At 40.7% G+C, this 20,617-nt stretch overlaps 1 protein-coding gene across 3 annotated transcripts in view; it reads left to right on the top strand.

Annotated features, from left to right (window-relative positions):
• dpyda.1 (dihydropyrimidine dehydrogenase a, tandem duplicate 1) overlaps positions 1 to 20,617 on the top strand; it is a 326,140-nt gene that overhangs the window by 57,699 nt on the left and 247,824 nt on the right. For all 3 annotated transcript variants that reach the window (XR_009654732.1, XM_060922033.1, XM_060922034.1), the window contains exon 3: positions 15,187 to 15,269. Coding sequence is in view for 2 of the 3 variants with exons in the window: in XM_060922033.1 (XP_060778016.1) it covers positions 15,187 to 15,269 (83 nt within the window). In the remaining variant the exon portion in view is untranslated. The remainder of the gene's footprint in view (positions 1 to 15,186; positions 15,270 to 20,617) is intronic.

The following is a 20,617-nucleotide window of genomic DNA, read 5'->3' as shown; positions in this document are numbered from 1 at the left end:
CATTTAAACCAAAAAGTTCTATTTTGGTCTCATCCACCCACAAAACATTTTTCCAATAGCCTTCTGGCTTGTCCACGTGATCTTTAGCAAACTGCAGATGAGCAGCAATGTTCTTTTTGGAGAGCAGTGGCTTTCTCCTTGCAACCCTGCCATGCACACCATTGTTGTTCAGTGTTCTCCTGATGGTGGACTCATGAACACTGGCTAATGTTAATGTGAGAGAGGCCTTCAATTGCTTAGAAGTTACCCTGGGGTCCTTTGTGACCTCACCGACTATTACATGCCTTGCTCTTGGAGTGATCTTTGTTGGTCGACCATTCCTGGGGAGGGTAACAATGGTCTTGAATTTCCTCCATTTGTACACAATCTGTCTGACTGTGGATTGGTGGAGTCCAAACTCTTTAGAGATGGTTTTGTAACCTTTTCCAGCCTGATGAGCATCAACAACGCTTTTTCTGAGGTCCTCAGAAATCTCCTTTGTTCGTGCCATGATACACTTCCACAAACATGTGTTGTGAAGATCAGACTTTGATAGATCCCTGTTCTTTAAATAAAACAGGGTGCCCACTCACACCTGATTATCATCCCATTGATTGAAAACACCTGACTCTAATTTCACCTTCAAATTAACTGCTAATCCTAGAGGTTCACATACTTTTGCCACTCACAGATATGTAATATTGGATCATTTTCCTCAATAAATAAATGACCAAGTATAATATTTTTGTTTCATTTGTTTAACTGGGTTCTCTTTATCTACTTTTAGGACTTGTGTGAAAATCTGATGTTTTAGGTCATAATTATGCAGAAATATAGAAAATTCTAAAGGGTTCACAAACTTTCAAGCACCACTGTACGACCCATTGAAATCCCATTGATGTTCAGTGTCCGTGTAGTTTAATGCCACTATGGGATAAGCTTTGATCTTAGTGCGGTAAATCTAGACATTTATTGGATGATATGCTTTTAAAATGTAATTTCTGGACGCCCGGCTTCACTGGGGGTCTATGGACAGTTGGTGACAGTAAGGCAAGATTGGATGCTGGGCTTCTGTATGATGATTGGAGGAACTCTCAAATCTCTTTGAATGTCATGTGACTGACAGCGTTTTCAAATTCAAAACGTCACATTGGAGGGATTCAAGCTCAGTCCATGTTGTGTGTTAGCAAGTGAAGTTGTGAGACTAGCTGCTGCTCATTCTCATTCCTTTCCTACCAATATGCAGTTCCTATTTCCATTTGTGTATATATTGTAAATAAAATAGTAAATATGGAGTTTGTGAGTTTGTTACTTGCTTTCATTTCGGTTCGGTAAAGGCTGTTTATTTTAAGCCAGGCAATAGAGGGGAAATCTAGCCAGCTAGCGAGCTGTTAGCTGTGCAAAATGGCAAACATTGCTAACATTGTCCACCTTATTTTGGAGAAGACATTTGATGCACTTCCTTATGAGGAGAGGCTCAAAATTAAACAACAGGGCAGATCAATGCCCAAGATCAATTTAATTCAAAAGTCAGGAAGACACAATCGCTCATTTCAGCCGTCTTGGTATGACTTATGCCGCTTTTCCACTACAAACGCGGCTGAGTCGGGCTGAGCCGTGCCGTGCTGAGTCGAGCTGAGCGGGGCTGTTGGAGTTGCATTTCGACTACAACCGCGCTGAACCGTGCTGGCTGGAAGTGGGTGGACACATTGGGTGGAGTTAGCGAAAGTGGATGGACGTCATGTGATGTCGTTAAGCAGCGCAAACAGTGACATCAGTGAGCTTTTAAGCGGTAGTCTCACGACCCGAATAGTAAACAATAAACATGGACATGGAGTCGTTAGTGTTGCTGGTCTTGGTGCTGTGGCTTGTTGTCACAGACAACGCCAACAGATACTGGCAAGAGCGTATAGATGAGGCGAGGCGCATAAGGCTTCAGAAATTCTCATAATTCGTAATTATTCTTCTTCCGGGTTTGCGGTGTTTACAGATCCCAGCGTGCTCGCGGGGCGTGTGTGGGCATGTGAGGACACTCCTCCTCACCAATCAGTGCACAGGGGAGTGTCTGCTCATGCCCCCAGCCTCACTCAGCTCGCTTTGGCTCGCTTCAGCCCCACTCCAAAACGGTGCGAGTTTTAGGGGCTAAGCAGGGCTGAAGCGAGCTGAGTCGTGCTGTTTTTTGGTAGTCGAAACGCGAGCCGTGTCGGGCTGAAGTGAGCTGAAGCAAGCTGAAGTGAGCTGAAAAAGGGTAGTGGAAAAGGGCCAAAAGTAAACTGGCTAACTGGGAGTGCTTTGATGAAGAGAACGAACTATTGGCCTTGTCTCTTAATGAGACCATTCCAGGGATGTTTTATTTGGTCAAAACTGGGTTTTGGAGATTTGGCCAACTTTGACAGGACATACAAAAGGCATGAGAAAAGCAAGGAACACTTAAGTTCTTGTGCACGCTTACGTTTACTTGGCAGAGTCAGAGTAGAACATGGCAAAATTCGCATATAAATAACAAATTGACAAATAATTAACTAATGACAAATAACAAAGAACTGAAAAATTTGGTAACGCTTCATATTGAGGTCCTTGTAATAAAAACACCCCAAAAAACTGAGCTTCCCCTATTTCAAAGACCACCAGCCGCCACTGGTTGATTGGTCAAACACATGAGACATTGCAGCACTGGCAACCACCATTTTTTAAGATCTGTGTACTGTAAAATGTTAGTCATGTAAACAACACCTCTTAACATTAGCATTACAAATGGAAAAAAAAGATAAATGGACTGACAATTGTTATTGTTGTTGTATGTGATCGCTTTACCCACTGTCGGCCGCCTTATGTCATTTCAGCGTTCCTACTGGTGTGAATGCAAACAAAAAAACAAGCCCTTGAAGGTATGTAGTTCTCGGGGGAGCTCCCCAGGGGGTACTTTCCTTCAATGAATCCCTAGAACTGTTTAGTCCGAAAGCATCTAAAAGCACCTAAAAGTTCTAGAGACTTGTTGAAGGATCTACCCCCTGGGGAGCTCCCCTGAGAACTACATACCAAAAAAGGGGCTCTTTTCTGTTTGTGTTCACATTGTCAGTAGCAACGCTGAAGTGACATAAGCCAGCCGATGGTTGCTATAGTGACACCACTAGTTTGTTGTTTTCATATAAAAGTGCATTTTGTCTACCAAGGTTCTTGTTTTATTGTGAAAACAGCAAACTAGCAACATTAGGATTTAAAATAGTCCACTTTCGTGTGTCATGATTCAGTTGCATATTTCTATAGAAATGGATCATTCCACTGCGATGGAATGGACGAGACCAGGAAGTGTTACATGCTAACAGTAAATTCTTTATTTTACATTATAAAGAGCAAATTTGTGGTGGACAAACACATGAGATTGGTCATGATTGGTTAGAGACTGGTTGGCGATTGCTTAAAATATGTTTACCTAACACGCTAGTGTGGATTATTATTTTATAAGCTAAGTGTTTTCCTATGTGATAGTTTAAAAAAAAACCTTGGACAAGAACATGTAGTTTAATTAAGATTTTTACATTTTACTTAGATGCATCAGAATCACGCTGTATAAAGGTGATCCTCGGTTGCATAAAGGCCCAATAAAGCCTGGACTTCACTGGTGTACACTGACAATGGTCTGTGTTCTTTTTTCCCCATTTTTATTCCCCACTGGACAAAAGGTTCAAAGGGGGATTATGTCGTGGCGATTTCTGCCCATCTGTCCATCCGTCCGTCCCAGGAAGGGTGCTCACCTTCTGAAATCAACTCTTCTCACAATTTTTGGAGGAATTTCACGAAACTTGGCAGGATTCTTTGTTATATGTCGGTAATACACATATTGTAATTTCATTAAATTGGGTCACATTTTATCAGAGTTACAGCCCTTCATTAACAAAATTATTATACTTTGACAATTTCATGAGAGTATGTTTTCCTTCTGAAATCAACTCCTTTCACAATTGTTGGAGGAATTTAATGAAACTTGGTAAAAGGCATTGTTATATGTCAGTAGTACGCACATTGTTGTTTTGTTCAATTCGGTCGCATTTTACCAGAGTTGTGGCCCTTGATTATCAACCTTGTACTTTCACAATTTCATGAAGATGAGCTTGCCTTCTGACATCAAATCCTCTCACAATTTTTGGACAAAGCTTAGCAAAAGGCCTTATTATATGACGGTAATATGCATATAGCGATTTAATTTAATTTGTGAAAATTTTACCAGAGTTTTGACCCTTGATTAATTTAACTGTGGGTGCAATCAGTTAATTATTGAAATTAAGTGATCAATCTCATTAAATCAGTCTCATTAAATTTTGAAGGTTAATAATTAAAATGAATCAATCCCATTGAATCGTTTACTTTGACTCATTTGAATTGAATCATACCATAGAATCAGTCTCATTTGAAGTGAATCATTCAGTGAATCATTTAGTGAATCATACCATTAATCCTGGATAAATTATGGTATATTTCCAAATTATTACAATCACTTACCACATTACATAACTTTTATATGCACCCTTTTGAATTCGAGGGAGATTGGGGACTTCATATATTGTTCACACAAATAAACACAGTTTGTTTAATAAATGAATTTATTATAACAAAGATAAAAATAATAAATCAATATATACAAGCAGTGAGGTGTATACACATGTGTGGTGTGTGTGTATGGCCTAGCTTGTTGCTAGCTAAAACAAAGGAATGTTATCTAAGTAGAGCAAAGGATTAGCTCTGTTGCTAATGTGTGCTTGTGTGTGTGTGTGTGTGTGTGTGTGTGTGTGTGTGTGTGTGTGTGTGTGTGTGTGTGTGTGTGTGAGACCTAGCTTGTTGCTAGCTAAAACAAAGGAATGTTATCCAAGTAGAACAAAGGATTAGCTCTGTTGCTAATGTGTGCTTGGGTGTGTGTGGGAAGGACTTGACCATGTGTTTAGCCTCGTGTAGCTAACTATGTGGTGGAGGCCTAGATTAGCCTTGTGTTGCTAGTGTGTGTTTGTGAAAGGCCCTATCGCCTAGTTAAAGTGTGTTTGTTAGGCCTGGTGAGGCCTACTGAGCACGTGTTGCTAAAGACAAAGGGAAGCTGTCTAAAGTGTATCAGGCCTGGTCAGGCCTGTTGAGCACGTGTTTTCTCAGTAACAAAAAGATTCCACACTCATAACATTACCAGACTCACTGAAACCTTGATAAGGTCAAAATGTATGATAAGGAAATTTAAAGTGTTAGTCAGAATAAGAGAGAGAGAGAAGGAGCCTGCACAACCTATCAAACAATTGAGAGAACCTAGAACCAAAATAAATCAACACGCTGCGTGTTTTAACAGTGTAACAATAAACCTGGGTTTAGATTCACACTATCTCAAATAAAAGCAAATTCCTAAGACTATCCTAATTATGCCCAAATGCCAAAATCTTACTTAATCCTGCCTTTAGCAAGATATGAAGAACTATTCGCCGGTGTAGTTTCGGGCCTCGCCGTTGGAGCATGTGAGCCACTCGTGATGGAGGCGTAGAAAACTTTCGGGTCCAGCGGAGCACTTGGGTGGTTCCCGTGGAAAGCAGAGGATTCTTGGTCCGAACCTCAGCGTTCGTGAGGAAAAGTCTCTGATCAGAATAAGATGCACAGCGCTTTTGAGTTAAAAAGGATTCAATCGCTTCTTAACTTTTAACTGCCTGGGCTGCAGTCGTGACGTCACTTCTAATACAAGTAAACTGGTTGTAACTCAGGTTGAGTTTAAAGATCGCGCGACTCTAGAGTTTACCTTTGCCAAGGGTAAGAAAGAAAATCGTGCTGAGTGATGGATCTTGCAAGAAAGAAGACGTCTTTTTGATGGAGAGCATCCCTTTTGTGCGTCTAGACTCGTTGAAATCCGGACGCGAGAGACAAAGATGGAAGTGTTGTCCCATTGTTTTATGCTTCCTTGTATGATGACGTAGATGATCCCGCCCCGGCGTGACGTAGGTCAACGCGGAAGTAGGCTGATGGGAAATGTAGTTTCTTAAAGAGACAAAATGGCGGCATGATACCTACAATTAAATAACTTGTGCTTTGACAATTTCATGAGGGTGCACGTTCTTCTGAAATCAACTCCTCTCACAATTTGTGGAGGAATTTCACCAAACTTGGCAAAAGGCTTTGTTATATGACAGTCATACGCATATTGAAATTTCATGTCATTTGGGCAAATTTTACCAGAGTTATGCACTTGATTATTAACAAACTTGTACTTTGGCAATTTCATCAAGGTGTGCTTGTTTTCTGAAATCAACTTCCCTCACAATTTTTATTATCTCCTGCTGACCGAAAGGCCTGAAGGGGGATTTATGTCGTGGCAATGTCCGTCCATCCCAGGAAGGGTCCTCACCTTCTGAAATCAACTCCTCTCACAATTTTTGGAGGAATTTCACAAATCTTGACAGGATTCTTTGTTATATGTCGGTAATACACATATTGCAATTTCATTCAATTCAGTCGCATTTTACCAGAGTTATGGCATAGTTGCCAGCAGGGGATATTGCGCTCTCAGAGCACTCTTGTTAATGCTGATGTTAAGACCTGTTTGCTAATGTTTGACACAGATTTTTAATACTGGCAGTTGCCGGGGTTACATAGTGCACCTGCATTGGCTCATGTGTTCAACCCTTCATCTGGACCAATCAACATACACTAACATCACTCATGGTTCCTCTTGTGCTGGAAGAGAACCTACCCTGCAATAGGAGCTAAAAAAAAGTCCCTCAAAACAGCATTCTAAGCGTTCTCATTTCCTGCAGTGTGTACACACAGAAAAGGAGGAACTTCCTTCAACAGTTCTAAGAACTATGAAAAAGTTCCTGCAGTCCAAAAGCACCTATTGCAGCAGCTAACAGTTCCCTCACCAGGATCCTTTTTTTTCTTTGTCTTCAAGTTAATAAGACAAAGAAAAACTTTTAATATTAAAGGTAGACTGCCTTTCAGATTTTTCACGTTTAGGTCATAAAAAGAATTTTCCCTGACACCCAGTTATTTTTGTTTAGTGGACCAAAAGCTACTGAATTCGAATCACAGACTTCCAATTTTATTAGGCTTAAAAAAAAAATTCTATGGCCCTAAATTCTCTGCTATTTTGTCTTGCTTCACCATGACCCAATTCAAGATACTACGCCATGCATCACGTGGTGGGCTTTCCCTGTTCGCACAAGGCATTGTGGGATACAAATTTGAAATGGGAGAGAACAATGGAGGACGTCATTGTTGTTCGTTTAACCTCTTGTCAAACGGGGATGCTCTTGAGCCATTCAGCTGTATCAGTGTCAAGTTCCATTTGGCCTTCCAGGCCGTTTGGGGGTCGCAAGGTTGGGCAGGCATGGATTAGGTGCTGCAATGTCTGTGGCAAACCACATTCACAGGTATCGTTATTGCACGCAGCAATGGATTTAAGGAATACGCAAGTCCTGCAACAGCCAGTGCGTATACGATTCAGTCGCGCCCAGGCTTTATGATCCAGCTGATGGCCACTGGGCTTGGCGGTGGAAGTCTTGATGAACATGCAGAGTCTTGTATTGAAAGTACTCCACTCTTCTTGCCACCTATTCTCTATCCAGGATGCCAACAGCGGTAGATGTTCTTGAAGCTTTGCAGCTCTAGTAGCAAAGTGTTGTCTCTGGATGCGTTGCGGGGCTGCTGTAGGGTTGGGTAGGGGTACCAGGCTACCCTCCTCTTTCCTTCTCGGCCAGTTTAAGCACCTGGTAGTCGCGTTGAATGGAGGGAGGAGGGATGCTATGATGTGAGTGTGCAAATGAAATGAGAAAGACTGACTACAGTAATGGAAAGCAAGAAGAAAAGACGTTATGTTGCAAAAGGAAAGGAAACGCAGGACCAAACTAATAAATATCAGCGGTCAGTGAGCACCTCGGTGTGATCAGCTGTTCATTAAGCGACAGAATGATGTAACTGTCAGTGCACAGTCAAGGTAAACCTGTAGATTGCAGTAATGCAACACTGTGGATGCCAGTTGCCGTAAAACCCAAAAGAAGGAAAAGAAGAAGGTAAACCTGCGCATGCACACACGGACTTCCTCTGTCTGCTTGACTGCATGACGCGAGCAATTTCATGCACATTATTTGCTTGGGAATCCCCTCAAATTAAATAACTTCCCAGCCACAGAATGGTCTTTTTTTTTTTTTTAGGTATTGCTGAACGCCTTTCGCCCGTAGTCAGCCAGGATAGACTCCAGCTTGCCTGCAACCCTGTAGAACAGGATAAAGCAGCTAGAGATAATGAGATGAGATGAGATATTGCTGAAATAAACATGTATCACAATGACCAAATTTCAGAGGGAACTAAATTCCACCAATTACATGAAATTGAAAGGCCGTATAGCTTTAACTACTAACTGGAAAGCCCTCTGTCTTGAAGATTCTCTCAGGAAATCACTGATACTGGAGCACTGATACCGGAGACTCTTTCCAAAACTGCTTAAAGCATCTTACAGAAGGCATCACCATATCAACAATTACAACATTTTTAATCTATTTATGTGGAGTGTTTGCCCATACAAGGCCCTGAATTAATTCTTACTATAGAAATGACAGCATATCAAATGAACACATTAATATAAGCCTGTTGTCTAAGCCTTGCTGTTACTGAAAATGAATCAACACCTTCTGACCAATCAGAAAAAAGAATTCAACAGCGGTCTGGTTTAAGCTTTAACATATTATCCTCTCTTTTCTTGTCTGTATATTTTGGAACCACTGAAATAGCGGGAAAAGAGCTAAGAATAAGATATGTGTTCTTATCTGCTGTAGCTATGAGGACATGCAGTAAAACAGAGATTATTGCTCATGGAGTGTTATTTTTCATGCTGTACATTTCTCAGTGCCGATTCCCCAATACACCCAGTAAGTCCTTTATCAGAACACTGAGTCTGTGGAGCCGGTGACGATAATACAGTTTTCTAGTATTGATTGAAATGAAGCAGATTTATCCTCTTCGTAAAGAAAAAGCAATGACCGTTTTATTGATCCTTAAAATAAGTTTTGTTGGGTCCCAAAGCGTCATCATAATTGTTCTGCGGAATCTCCCAAATGCTGGAGGGGCTGTAAACTTTATTTTATAGGGAATCTATGAACAGTGACTGTCCATAGATTCCAAATGAGTTTGGGAGAAATATGGTGGCTATAGCCAGCTGTTATCTTCGTCTGTCAGGACCCAGGTGCTTAGGATTTTTCACTCCCCTCCTCCGGGCTCGGGGGCACGTTGTCAGCAAGGTAATTTTGAAACATTTCCCTGCAGGCGTCATCCTTTACAGAGCCCACATTGAGTTGAAGCTATTAGCTGACCAGAGGCTTCTCAATATTTGTCTTTCTGCTTCGATAGCACAGGTTGGAGCCAGAGATAATCTACCAAACACAAACAGGTACAAGTTCTGCAGCAGGTGCTGAGAATGGAGATGCACTCAACGTGTCTTTGTTTTTGAATATAACAGCACTGTTTACTGATGGATCGGTTTTATTAATCTGCCTGTATGGTCTAATCCAATTTAACGAGCCTCCAAATTGCATTATGAGAGGCTTACCCTGAGCAGTGAGTGAAGGGCAGGTATGTTTGTGAGATGCAGGAGCTGATGTTTATTCTTCCTGCTTATGAACAAAAAGAGAAAGGCAAGGAAGGAGAAATGTGTATGGCTTCTCTACCTTTAACTGTAAACTCTAAATCTCTCCCAGCAAAATCCTTCAGCGTGCTAGTGTTAGATATCTCCTGATAGAAAAGCCATCTATACAGACCAGAGAATAAGTGTGTCACTTCCACAGCCACAGTGAGTTACTGTGTGTGTGCGTGTGTGCGTGCACTCTTCCTGCCCTTCCTCCTAATAGTCATTGCTGTTTTCTGTCTGTTGGTCTTGGCTCTGCTGCTGAAAGCTGCTTCTGGGAGGTTTTTGTTTCATACATATGAAGTAATTGCTTCAGTGAGAGCCAATAAAAATGAGTAGAGAAAAAAAATCTATATTTGATCCTATTCAGTAATACTGTTAGTATTTCAAATCATCTTAGCACCCGAAGATAGCCGTGATCTACTGATGTAATATAAACTCTTCAAAAATATCTTCAGTGATTATAATTTACAGCACAGATCATTCTCTTCTACTTTTAAATCAAATTAAACCGTCACATTTATTATATTAATATGTTCAAATTAGAATAAATCAGGTGTGATATGTTTTGTTTAAGTATGTCTCTTTCTGATGAGTATCGAATAAAACTAATTCCTTCTATTTCAGGAAAGATGATCTACAAATATCTATAAATCCATTTATATAACAGCAAATCTAACAGTAGTGTCAACTTTAATTCAAATCATAGGTTTATATTCATGCATTCCAGTGGCGGCTGCTGGTTTTTAAAACAGGGGAAGCCCATTTTACGCATTCATCGTAAAACCTGTAGGCCGGATATCAAAGCATAGAAAGGTGTGCCCCATTAGCATAGTGAACTAGACAACCCTACCTAGTGGCAGAAAGTATTTTTGCTTGTACATTTCATGTTATAGTCTGGCTTGCCAGGCTAGTGCCTCATATCCTTAATCACAAATATCAAACATCCAAAAATCACTGGCTATTCAACGAAGAGCCTTGAACATCATACCCTGATATGCAACACAGAGTCTTTAACACAACACCCAGCTGTGCAACACATCCTTGAACATCTTCTGCAACACAGTCTGGAAATCCATAACCAGGTAGGCTATGCAACACACAGAACCTTGAATATTATACCCAGGTATAACCTATAACACAGAGCCCACCATTCTCTTAACATTACTGAACAAGATACACACTTCAGATTCATGAACATTATATGATGCACACTATTTATACACAAATTCTGCCCTCCGCTCCTTTTCCAGAAAATGGTCTGTGACCCTGTCATACTAGCTGGTTGTGCTTTCCAGAGACTTCACCAATTTCTGTTAGCAGCTAGCACTGCAGATTCCAATAAGGCTCAAGCTAGCCTACAACCAGATTGAACTACAAATGAAATAAACGAGTGAATTCACGAATGATCAAACTGATAGAATGGATGAAGGTTAACGGAGCACAACAAGTAATATTTACATTTATTTACAGAGTAATGTACAGAGACATCAGTGAGAAGAAACGTTTATATGAAAAGAAATTCGGACAGCACTTTGGCACACGACTACACTTTCTCGACATCCGCTAGGGACTGACTGCTGATCATGCTTCCGTGTTCCTCGCCAACGCCGAAGTACAGAGCCCGCCCTCCTCATGTCTTTCGAACACTACCTCCAATAATCCTTCATCAGCCCAGCTTCTTGCCCCTCCCACTGTCTTGTTTAGTCCCAGAGAAGCCCGGCTTCCCTGGAAGTGACGATTTTGTCGATTTTAACCAATAACAACTAGCCGAAATTGGCTGTTCAGAGCCCTCTCATAGACTGCAACGGATACCCGGCTGCCAGCCATAAAGCCCATTGAAATAAGAAAGGTTACAGTCAGTGTTGCCAGATTGGGCGGTTTTAAGTGGATTTTGGCGGGTTTTGAGCATATTTTTGGCTGGAAAACGTCAGCAGTATCTGGCAACGCTGGTTACAACCTGGCAGCAAAGGTGATTCTCAAAGCGAACTGCAAGTTCGTCAGACATCACTCAAATAAGTTACAGGATAGTTATGAACGTAAATACAATCTTGGGCATATATTATGTTATGCAAGTTATTGTTTTAATGAGAATTCAACGTCGTAGATGCCGCAGTTTGGGGAGAGAATTTTAGGGGAAGCTCGGCTTCCCTTGTTGTCTCTGAGAAATCGCCCCTGATGCATTCATGTTATCGCTTTTATAGTAACAACTCACGGGGACTTGTGTGGTGGATATTCACATCATCTAAGGCAAATGATAAATAGATTTTTAAACCATGTTGTTTATTATCGTCCAGAGATCGCTAGTTTGAATCCTGATGATGCCACAGCCATCCATGGCCGGGAGCCTAAGAGAGAAAAATTGGTCTGTGCTCTCAGATAGGGAGGGGTAGCATACTCTCTCACTCCTTTTAATTATATCTCAAAATGCTATCTACTGGTTAAAATCATTCTGAACCTTGAAAGGCCGATGCTGACGTAGAGTCGACTGCTTGGTACTTCCCTACATCATGATATTTTTATGAGAAAAAAAAATGCCGACGCCCTAATCAGAGGTTGGTGGCCCACCTCCCCCAGCCCCCACCCTTGTGTGGGAGTCTATGAAACCGCGTTCATTTTCAAATATATGCTGATTTGAAACTCATCATTCACAGGAGTTTTCTGTGTAATATTAGGTACTATTAGTAGTTTATGTCTGACTACTGCAATGTTTCATTCGTTACTTTTATTCGAAGGGAAGAGATGCACAGCAGTAGATCCAGTCACTGCACTCTAATCTCTGTATGCGGAATCATTTCTTCTCACATAGAGCATTATCAGTGAGGCTGCATCAGCACCGTTGCCAGGTTTATGTGCTACTGGTGAAGGGAAATATATGGAGTAAAATGAAGAATAAATGCTCCACTCCATCACTCTCAGATAAAAGTAAATGGATCATGCCTCTAATAGTCCAGGAAGACAGATTGCTCATTAAACCATCTGATTATTATAAAAAGGAGGTGATTATTTTTTTCTTTTGAATATATGAAGGCTTTCAAAATATGTTTGTCTCACTTAATTAATTATGACAACTGTAAGATTACTTGTCAAATCAGTGTAATGATTTTATAGTGACATAGCATTAAGACATGCTCCAGCTATCCCATGCCCTTAGCTTCTCTCCTGATGCTGATGGCCAACAGGGGGCACCGCTTACAGCAGCAAGTAGTTACTTGTCTTAGCACACGTAAGAGTACAAATTAGTAAGTGAAACAGTGTGCAAGTGCAATGGCCATTACTTATCTCTAACAACCTGGCACCATTACATGCCACTTGATCAACCTGGCCATTGATTGCTCCTGCCTGATCCAATGCCAGCCCGCTGCTCTGCACAGGATATAGAGGAGGAAAGAGGGTGTTCAGCTTGGCGGGGATGTAATAAGGAGGTGTTGTTGGGCTAGTGATCGATGGGTTTTATCAGCTGGAACACACAGATAGCCCTCACCCCCCACTCATAATCCTGGAGCTTTCCTCTCTCTACTCCGTTCTCATAGGATTTAGCAACAGCTCGAAGGATTAGACTAGCAATGCTTCCCTGTGTAAGCCATCCCGTTAGAGGGGAGGGAGATTACATGAATAATGTTGGGGTTTGATGTTAATAGAAACCTCTAATAAGTCTTTTTTCCTCTCAGCACATTTCCATGCTTCTTAATGTACAGCGGAATACACAAAGGGCTCTTTTTTATGCCTTGCTCAACTGGCTGTGCACACCAGCACCCGAGTAATAATCTGAGTAGCTTTTACTCATAATGGCTGATTTGACTCTGTCATGAGCTTTCATTAAAGACATTTCCTCAAATCACAGATATATTGAGTACCAAATATGTTTTTATTTTCTTCATAAGTTAAAACCATTTGGGGGGAACGGAAAGACATGGTGACGGAAATTACCTTTTAAAATGGCACATCTCAAGGTTCTTATAATTAGTATAATTTAACCAGAATCTGAACCTGAACAAGAGCATTTGTCTTCAGACAGTCTGAACTCTCTTCACTTCGTTGCATCATTCACTAGACATAATATGCTGAACCTTCTAGTGTATTTGCTTCCATTTATCTGCTATAAAGATAACTGCAGGCCATTGCTTTTCAATTTCCTTTGACAAAATATTTTGTTACATTTGACTATTTGATTTATGCCCAACAGAACACACACATTGGATCTACTGGTTTCATTTTCTGTATTGTGAATCAAATATGCATAAATATATATATTTTTTCTCTTTCTTGAAAATTGACATCATTGATGGTTTGCAAAGACCGTATGATTGTGGACCACCCACACAACATATTTTGCAAGTATAGCGCTCAGCTTCTGGATGCAATATTATCATGTCACCCACAAGGCAGTGCAATAATTATCTTTTCCCCATCATTGTGTTTTTAATATTTGAACAACTACAAGCAAATACATTTGTTCATTCCACTCGATTAGATAAAGACATTGGTGGAGGATGCTGGGAGAGAATCACTTACTCACGCAGTGCTCGTAATCATGCAGATATCAATATGAAATGCTGAGTTTTATGTTGTTAGAATATAAATGTATAAATTTTCTGTATAAATGCAACCTGCCATTGGCCTTTTTTGTAGTGGGGAAAACTGAGTTAGCTTTCTCCGGAATTAACACTACACATTCAGTGTAGTCAGCAACATTGCTTGGCTGAAATTTATATCCGTATTAAGTCACTCTGCTGGGCCATGGCTTTCATATATCAATATAAAGCTCTGAATTTGTCATAGCTGATACACTCATAAAGCAAAATTTAAAGTGACTTGAGCCACAACCTACTGTACTGTACAACACATTTCACATTAATACATTTCCCACATATGGGTCATTATAGAACCTATAAATTCGCATCCATACAAATATTACTGGATGCTGTAGTGTATGTTTTGGTCAGTACCTTACCACTATGTAATGCTGTTATGTGCTTAGTGAGCAAGAGAGTGCAATAGGAGCTGTTGACTGTTTGTCAGTGAGGGTTATCAGAGATAATGACTCCTGCTCTTGAGTGTGAGAGGGAGATCAGGGTGTGTGCATGTGCGAGTGTGTGTTCTCTATGAGAGAGGGACACACTGTTTATCAGTGGAGCTGAGAGGTAAAAGCCTCCTCTCACTAATTACTCGCATGTCAAACCCAGCAGGCCTCATTCCAGCCCTGCACTTACCTCCAGGGTCAGGGGCCGGAGAGGCCGATCGCCATGACAACAGCATGCCAGCCCCTCAAACTGCGACATTTTCAACTGTGGCACAAGTTGATAGTGTCACATTTAATGAAATGTGAAGGCCAGCCTGTGGAAGTATGCCCCAATTTGCATATGGTTAAAGGGATTGCGGGAAAAAGAAATCGTAGTAGTAATACTGGAGTGGATTATGTTCAAAGCGTGTGTAATTGCCCCGATCAATGAAATGCATCAGACACAAACAACCAAACAAATAGCACTCTACTTATAATCTCATCCCTCTTTCTCTCTCTTTATCTCTCACTTTCACTCTGTCTCTCTCATCCTCTGTCTCATGATCAGAGCTGCGTCAAGCTGGAGAACAATTTTGATGACATCAAACACACGACACTGAGCGAGCGCGGAGCACTTCGGGAAGCCATGAGGTAAGACACCGGTCACCATGGCAACAGTCATAGATGTGGCAAAGAAGAAGAGCATGAGTATGTGCAGGGCGGAGGCTAGTCATTCTTCATTACTGGAGGAACAAATGAGTCTATTGCCGCTGTTTGGCCAGCATTTCTGAGATATTTATATGTGAGGGGAGGAGTCTTCCCTCAGGGCTGTGTGTCAGCTTCGTGGCTGCCTGTGGTGACTTGCATTCTCCCACTATGAAATCACTGAAAATAGGCCTTAAATACTCACAGAGTACTTATCACACTGTGTTAGGCCTTTTGCTGGCTGCTCAATTTGGGCAGCTAGTACATTTTGTTTCCTCCTGCTTGATGACCACCTTGGCTCTTTTGCACAAAGCAGTTCTAACAAGCAAGAGAGATTTGGTTAAACTTCATATCATTGAAGTTGTAATTAGTAATGCTTTGACTGACCCTGAGCCCCTAACCTTGTATAGGTAAGGAAAGTCTCACAAATTTACCATCCCAGTACAGCGCAGCATTATTTTGTTTGCTTTACCAAGCATTGTCAAGCTCATTGTTAATAGAGAACCTATTAGAATTGGATCTTTTCAAACCAAGCAGTGTGTTAAATGTGAATTTTCATCTACTTTCATCTCATTGATCTGCATCACAAATGGAATTATGGAGTGCGGTAGGAAGATGACCGAGAATCCTTAGTGTGCAGTGGCCGTTGCAAAATCTGCTTTAATCTTCTTAACTTCATTAAGAAAAGATAGTAGGGGATTACAGAGAACTGCATGTAAATGAGTATAATTCCTAGTGAAATTTAAACAGCTCAGAGATAAATACATCATCAGGGAGTCACAAACAGCATCAAAATAACAATTAATTGAATTTTCTTTAGGAAGAATTGTGTTTAGGAACAATAGGCTAGTATGAGATAATTGACTAAACCTATACTAAAGATTATGACATCCAGTGTACATACACACGCATGTTTGTTTTACTATTCTTGTGAGGGCCTTCCATTGGCAAATTGTCCACATCTAAACCCAACCTTAACTTCAGGAAACAAAAAGGATATGTTTTTGTTGCAGTTTTTGTAGAAATACAGAGAGGAAGTCCAACTTTGACATCAGCCTTTATAATGCAGTCTGTCTCACTAATAAACACAAGGCCTTCAATAGTGGATGCAGTATTTAGAGGTTTGTACTGAAGCATTGACAAAAATGTAGAGATTTAAAATCAAAATGAAAAACAAAGGAAAAAGCAAATGACAAAAGATAAACAAACAACATGACTCAATAAATAGAATGTGTATGTATATTATATATTCTTTTGGTTTCATTTATACATTTATTTGCTGACATATTTTTAAAATATATATTCTCTAGTTTTTGACCTCTGGGCCACGGCCCTCCAGTGTACCATGGAGGTATGGAGTGTGTGTGGGCTGGGGGATTAATTGTAAAGTAATTGCTAAAAGAATAATAATCTTTTTTTGTTATTAAATATGCTTTAAATATGATCAATAGAAAGCCCATGTAAACATTATAATCCTGGATGTGTTTGAGTGACGTTCATGTGTACATAGGAAATCTTTGATATTTGTGGCAATGTGTGATGAGTTTTGTAAAGAATTGACTGAGCAACCCTTTCTCTAATCAATGTGAACTTTTTGTGAAGCTGTACTGTAGCTTCTATAGGCATTTTTTTCTCTTTGTTAATGTCAGTTAATGTGTTATAGCTGTGTCTGCTTTTTAACTGCTGTTAAAACGCTTGTGAAGTTCATGTTGATATCTAAGAGAACTTATCTGAAAGATTATTGGTTGATGTAATAGTGGGAGTGGCACAACAACTGTAATATAGCATGCAAATAAAATTAGTGTTATTTTTTGAGTGGTTTTTTTTATTTCCCAAGAAATAGTGCAACCCAAATACTCAACCCTTTTGTCAAACCTTATTAAATATTTGCATTTACCTAAACATAAAATCTGTTATCCATTAATGCCATTTGATACAAAAATATGACTGGTCCCAAACAATCCATCAGCCAAAGTCTTTACACTGAAGAGTAAATAATCAAGACAAGTGTTTCAGCCAAGAGGCCAATACTGATTAACCAATGTGAATAAGAAACACGGTGATGTTTAACAGCCTCCTGATTATCATAAGGGCAAGGAAAAACAATAATAAACAAACAGGGGAATATATAAATATAATAACAAAATACTTTGATAAATAACATGAATAAATAAATGCAAAAATATAAAAACAAATATAGAAATTAATTTAAAACACATCAAAATATAACAAGCATCTATTTTGCAATTTCTTTTGAATAATTGTTTGAATTACTTTCTTTAGAAGTTCTGGTGCTGCATACTGCTACAACACTGCAGGTACAATGTGCTGTCTTATTTATGTCCTTCAATCTGAAATACAGAACTGGGAATATTGAGAGCTATGGTATGAGGAACATAATGTTTTGAACATCAGTCATCCCATTCACACTTCTGCTCAGCATGAGGTCTAATGATTTATTTTTATCCATGATTTGTATGTTCCAGTTAATGTGTGGTGATTAAAACAGAAAGAGACAAGAAAGAGAATATGTGTGGCAACTAGCCTGTGATGAAGCATGTAATGTGCTGTTGTCATGGCAGAGCTGTATGTTCTGTTCAGACTGTGAGGTAGAGGAGATTGGCAGAGATGGAGAAGGTTAGTCTACTCATTTGTATTTGTTTCAGGTTGTTCCGCCTGTAACTGTGCGGATATGAGTCTGTGACATGACTTTAATTGCCAGAGTTAACAAGGTTAGCTACACTTCACCAATTTCATGCTACACTCATATCCTGCACATTCAGAATGAATATCTGTAAACTTTCACCCAAAGGCACATGGTGGAGAATAAATTTGGCCAATAGCTTTAATTATCTACTGATTACAGTGAAAAAAAAAACAGTGTTGCTTTTCTCTCTGTTTGTTTACCAAGTTTCCCTCATGTAATTTTACAAAATAAAATACAAACATTCCACTATTTTAATAACTATATAATAATAATAATAATAATAATAATAATAATAATAATCCTGTCGGCACGGTGGTGTAGTGGTTAGCGCTGTCGCCTCACAGCAAGAAGGTCCGGGTTCGAGCCCCGTGGTCGGTGGGGGCCTTTCTGTGCGGAGTTTGCATGTTCTCCCCGTGTCTGCGTGGGTTTCCTCCGGGTGCTCCGGTTTCCCCCACAGTCCAAAGACATGCAGGTTAGGTTAACTAGTGACTCTAAATTGACCGTAGGTGTGAATGTGAGTGTGAATGGTTGTCTGTGTCCATGTGTCAGCCCTGTGATGACCTGGCGACTTGTCCAGGGTGTACCCCGCCTTTCGCCCGTAGTCAGCTGGGATAGGCTCCAGCTTGCCTGCAACCCTATAGAAGGATAAAGCGGCTAGAGATAATGAGATGAGATGAGATATTATAATAATAATAATAATAATAATAATCCTGTCGGCACGGTGGTGTAGTGGTTAGCGCTGTCGCCTCACAGCAAGAAGGTCCGGGTTCGAGCCCCGTGGTCGGTGGGGGCCTTTCTGTGCGGAGTTTGCATGTTCTCCCCGTGTCTGCGTGGGTTTCCTCCGGGTGCTCCGGTTTCCCCCACAGTCCAAAGACATGCAGGTTAGGTTAACTGGTGACTCTAAATTGACTGTAGGTGTGAATGTGAGTGTGAATGGTTGTCTGTGTCTATGTGTCAGCCCTGTGATGACCTGGTGACTTGTCCAGGGTGTACCCCGCCTTTTGCCCGTAGTCAGCTGGGATAGGCTCCAGCTTGCCTGCGACCCTGTAGAACAGGATAAAGTGGCTAGAGATAATGAGATGAGATGAGAATAATAATCCTCATCATCATAACATCATCATCCTATTTCCATAAAAGTTGGGATATTTTCTAAAATGCAATAAAAACAAAAATCTGTGATTTGTTAATTCACGTGAACCTTTATTTAACTGACAACAGTCAAAGAAAAGATTTCAATAGTTTTACTGACCAACTTAATTGTATTTTGTAAGTATAAATGAAGTTAGAATTTGATACCTGCAACACACTCAAAAAAAGTTGGGACAGAGGCAAAATAAGATTGAAATGTTGATAGGATATTCAAATAATACCATTTTGGAAGATTCCACAATAAGCAGGTTAATTGGTAATATGATTGGGTATAAAAGGCACATACACCAAAGGCTCAGTCTTTGCAAGCAAGGATGGGTCGTGGCTCACTCCTTTGTACCAAAATTTGTGAGCGAATTGTTAGTCAATTCAAAAAGAAAATTTCTCAGCGCAAGATTTTAGGTCTTTCAAAATCTACAGTACATAATATTGTGAAAGATTCAGGGAATTTGGAGACATCTCAGTGCATAAAGGGCAAGGTCACAAACCACTGTTGAACGTGTGTGACCTTCGAGCCCTCACTGCCTGAGAAACTGTCATACTAAATGTGAAAAATATAGCCACGTGGGCTTGGGAGAACTTCGGAAAACTGTTGTCATTTAACACAGTCCACCACTGCATCCAGAAATGCAAAATGAAACTGTATTACACAAGGAGGAAGCCATTCATCGATTCTATGCAGAAACATCACCGATTTCTCTGGGCCCGAACTCATCTCAGCTGGACTGAAAGACAGTAGAAACATGTGCTGTGATCAGATGAGTTCACATTTCAGTTTGTTTTTGGAAAAAATGGACATTGAGTTCTCAGTGCCAAAGGTGAACACGACCATCCAGTTTGTTATCAGTGAAAGGTGACTGACAGGACCCCCTTCCCTAGGAGTGTCTCCTGATGCTCCCAGGGCAATCCGGGTGTGCCCGATGAAAGTCCCTTATGAGGTCACAGTCCAAAATGTCCTGGGCTGGGACCCAAGTCAGTTCTTCTGGCCCATAACCCTTCCAATCCACTAGGTATTGAATCCCACCCTGGACCTGGTGAGATTTCAGGAGCCAATGGATGGTGAAAGCTGTCTGTCTGTCAATGACTTGAGGTGGAGGAGGGGGTTTGGGGGCAGGGGCCTGTGTTGAGGCAATAACTGGCTGCAACCGGGAGATGTGGAAGGTGGGGTTGACCCTCATGGACCGGGGCAGCTGTAGACAATAAGAGACTGGATTGACCCACCTCTCCACTTTAAATGGGCCCACAAAGTGAGGCGCTAGCTTTTAGTTCTCCACTCTCAGGGAAGGTCCTTGGCAGACAGCCAAACCCTCTGTCCAGGTCTGCACCGTCAGTTTGCCTGGACCCAGTACCTCTTGGAGGCTCTAAGCAGAGCTTGTCAGGCCCTTCTCCAAGTCCGCTTACACCTCTGCACAAAACTTAGGGCTGAAGGGACACTAGA

This window comes from Neoarius graeffei, chromosome 5, assembly GCF_027579695.1.
Source record: "Neoarius graeffei isolate fNeoGra1 chromosome 5, fNeoGra1.pri, whole genome shotgun sequence".
NCBI classification, from domain to species: Eukaryota; Metazoa; Chordata; class Actinopteri; order Siluriformes; family Ariidae; genus Neoarius; species Neoarius graeffei.
The sequence above is the reverse complement of the archived record's forward strand: the minus strand, read 5'-3'. Positions and strand labels throughout refer to the sequence as shown.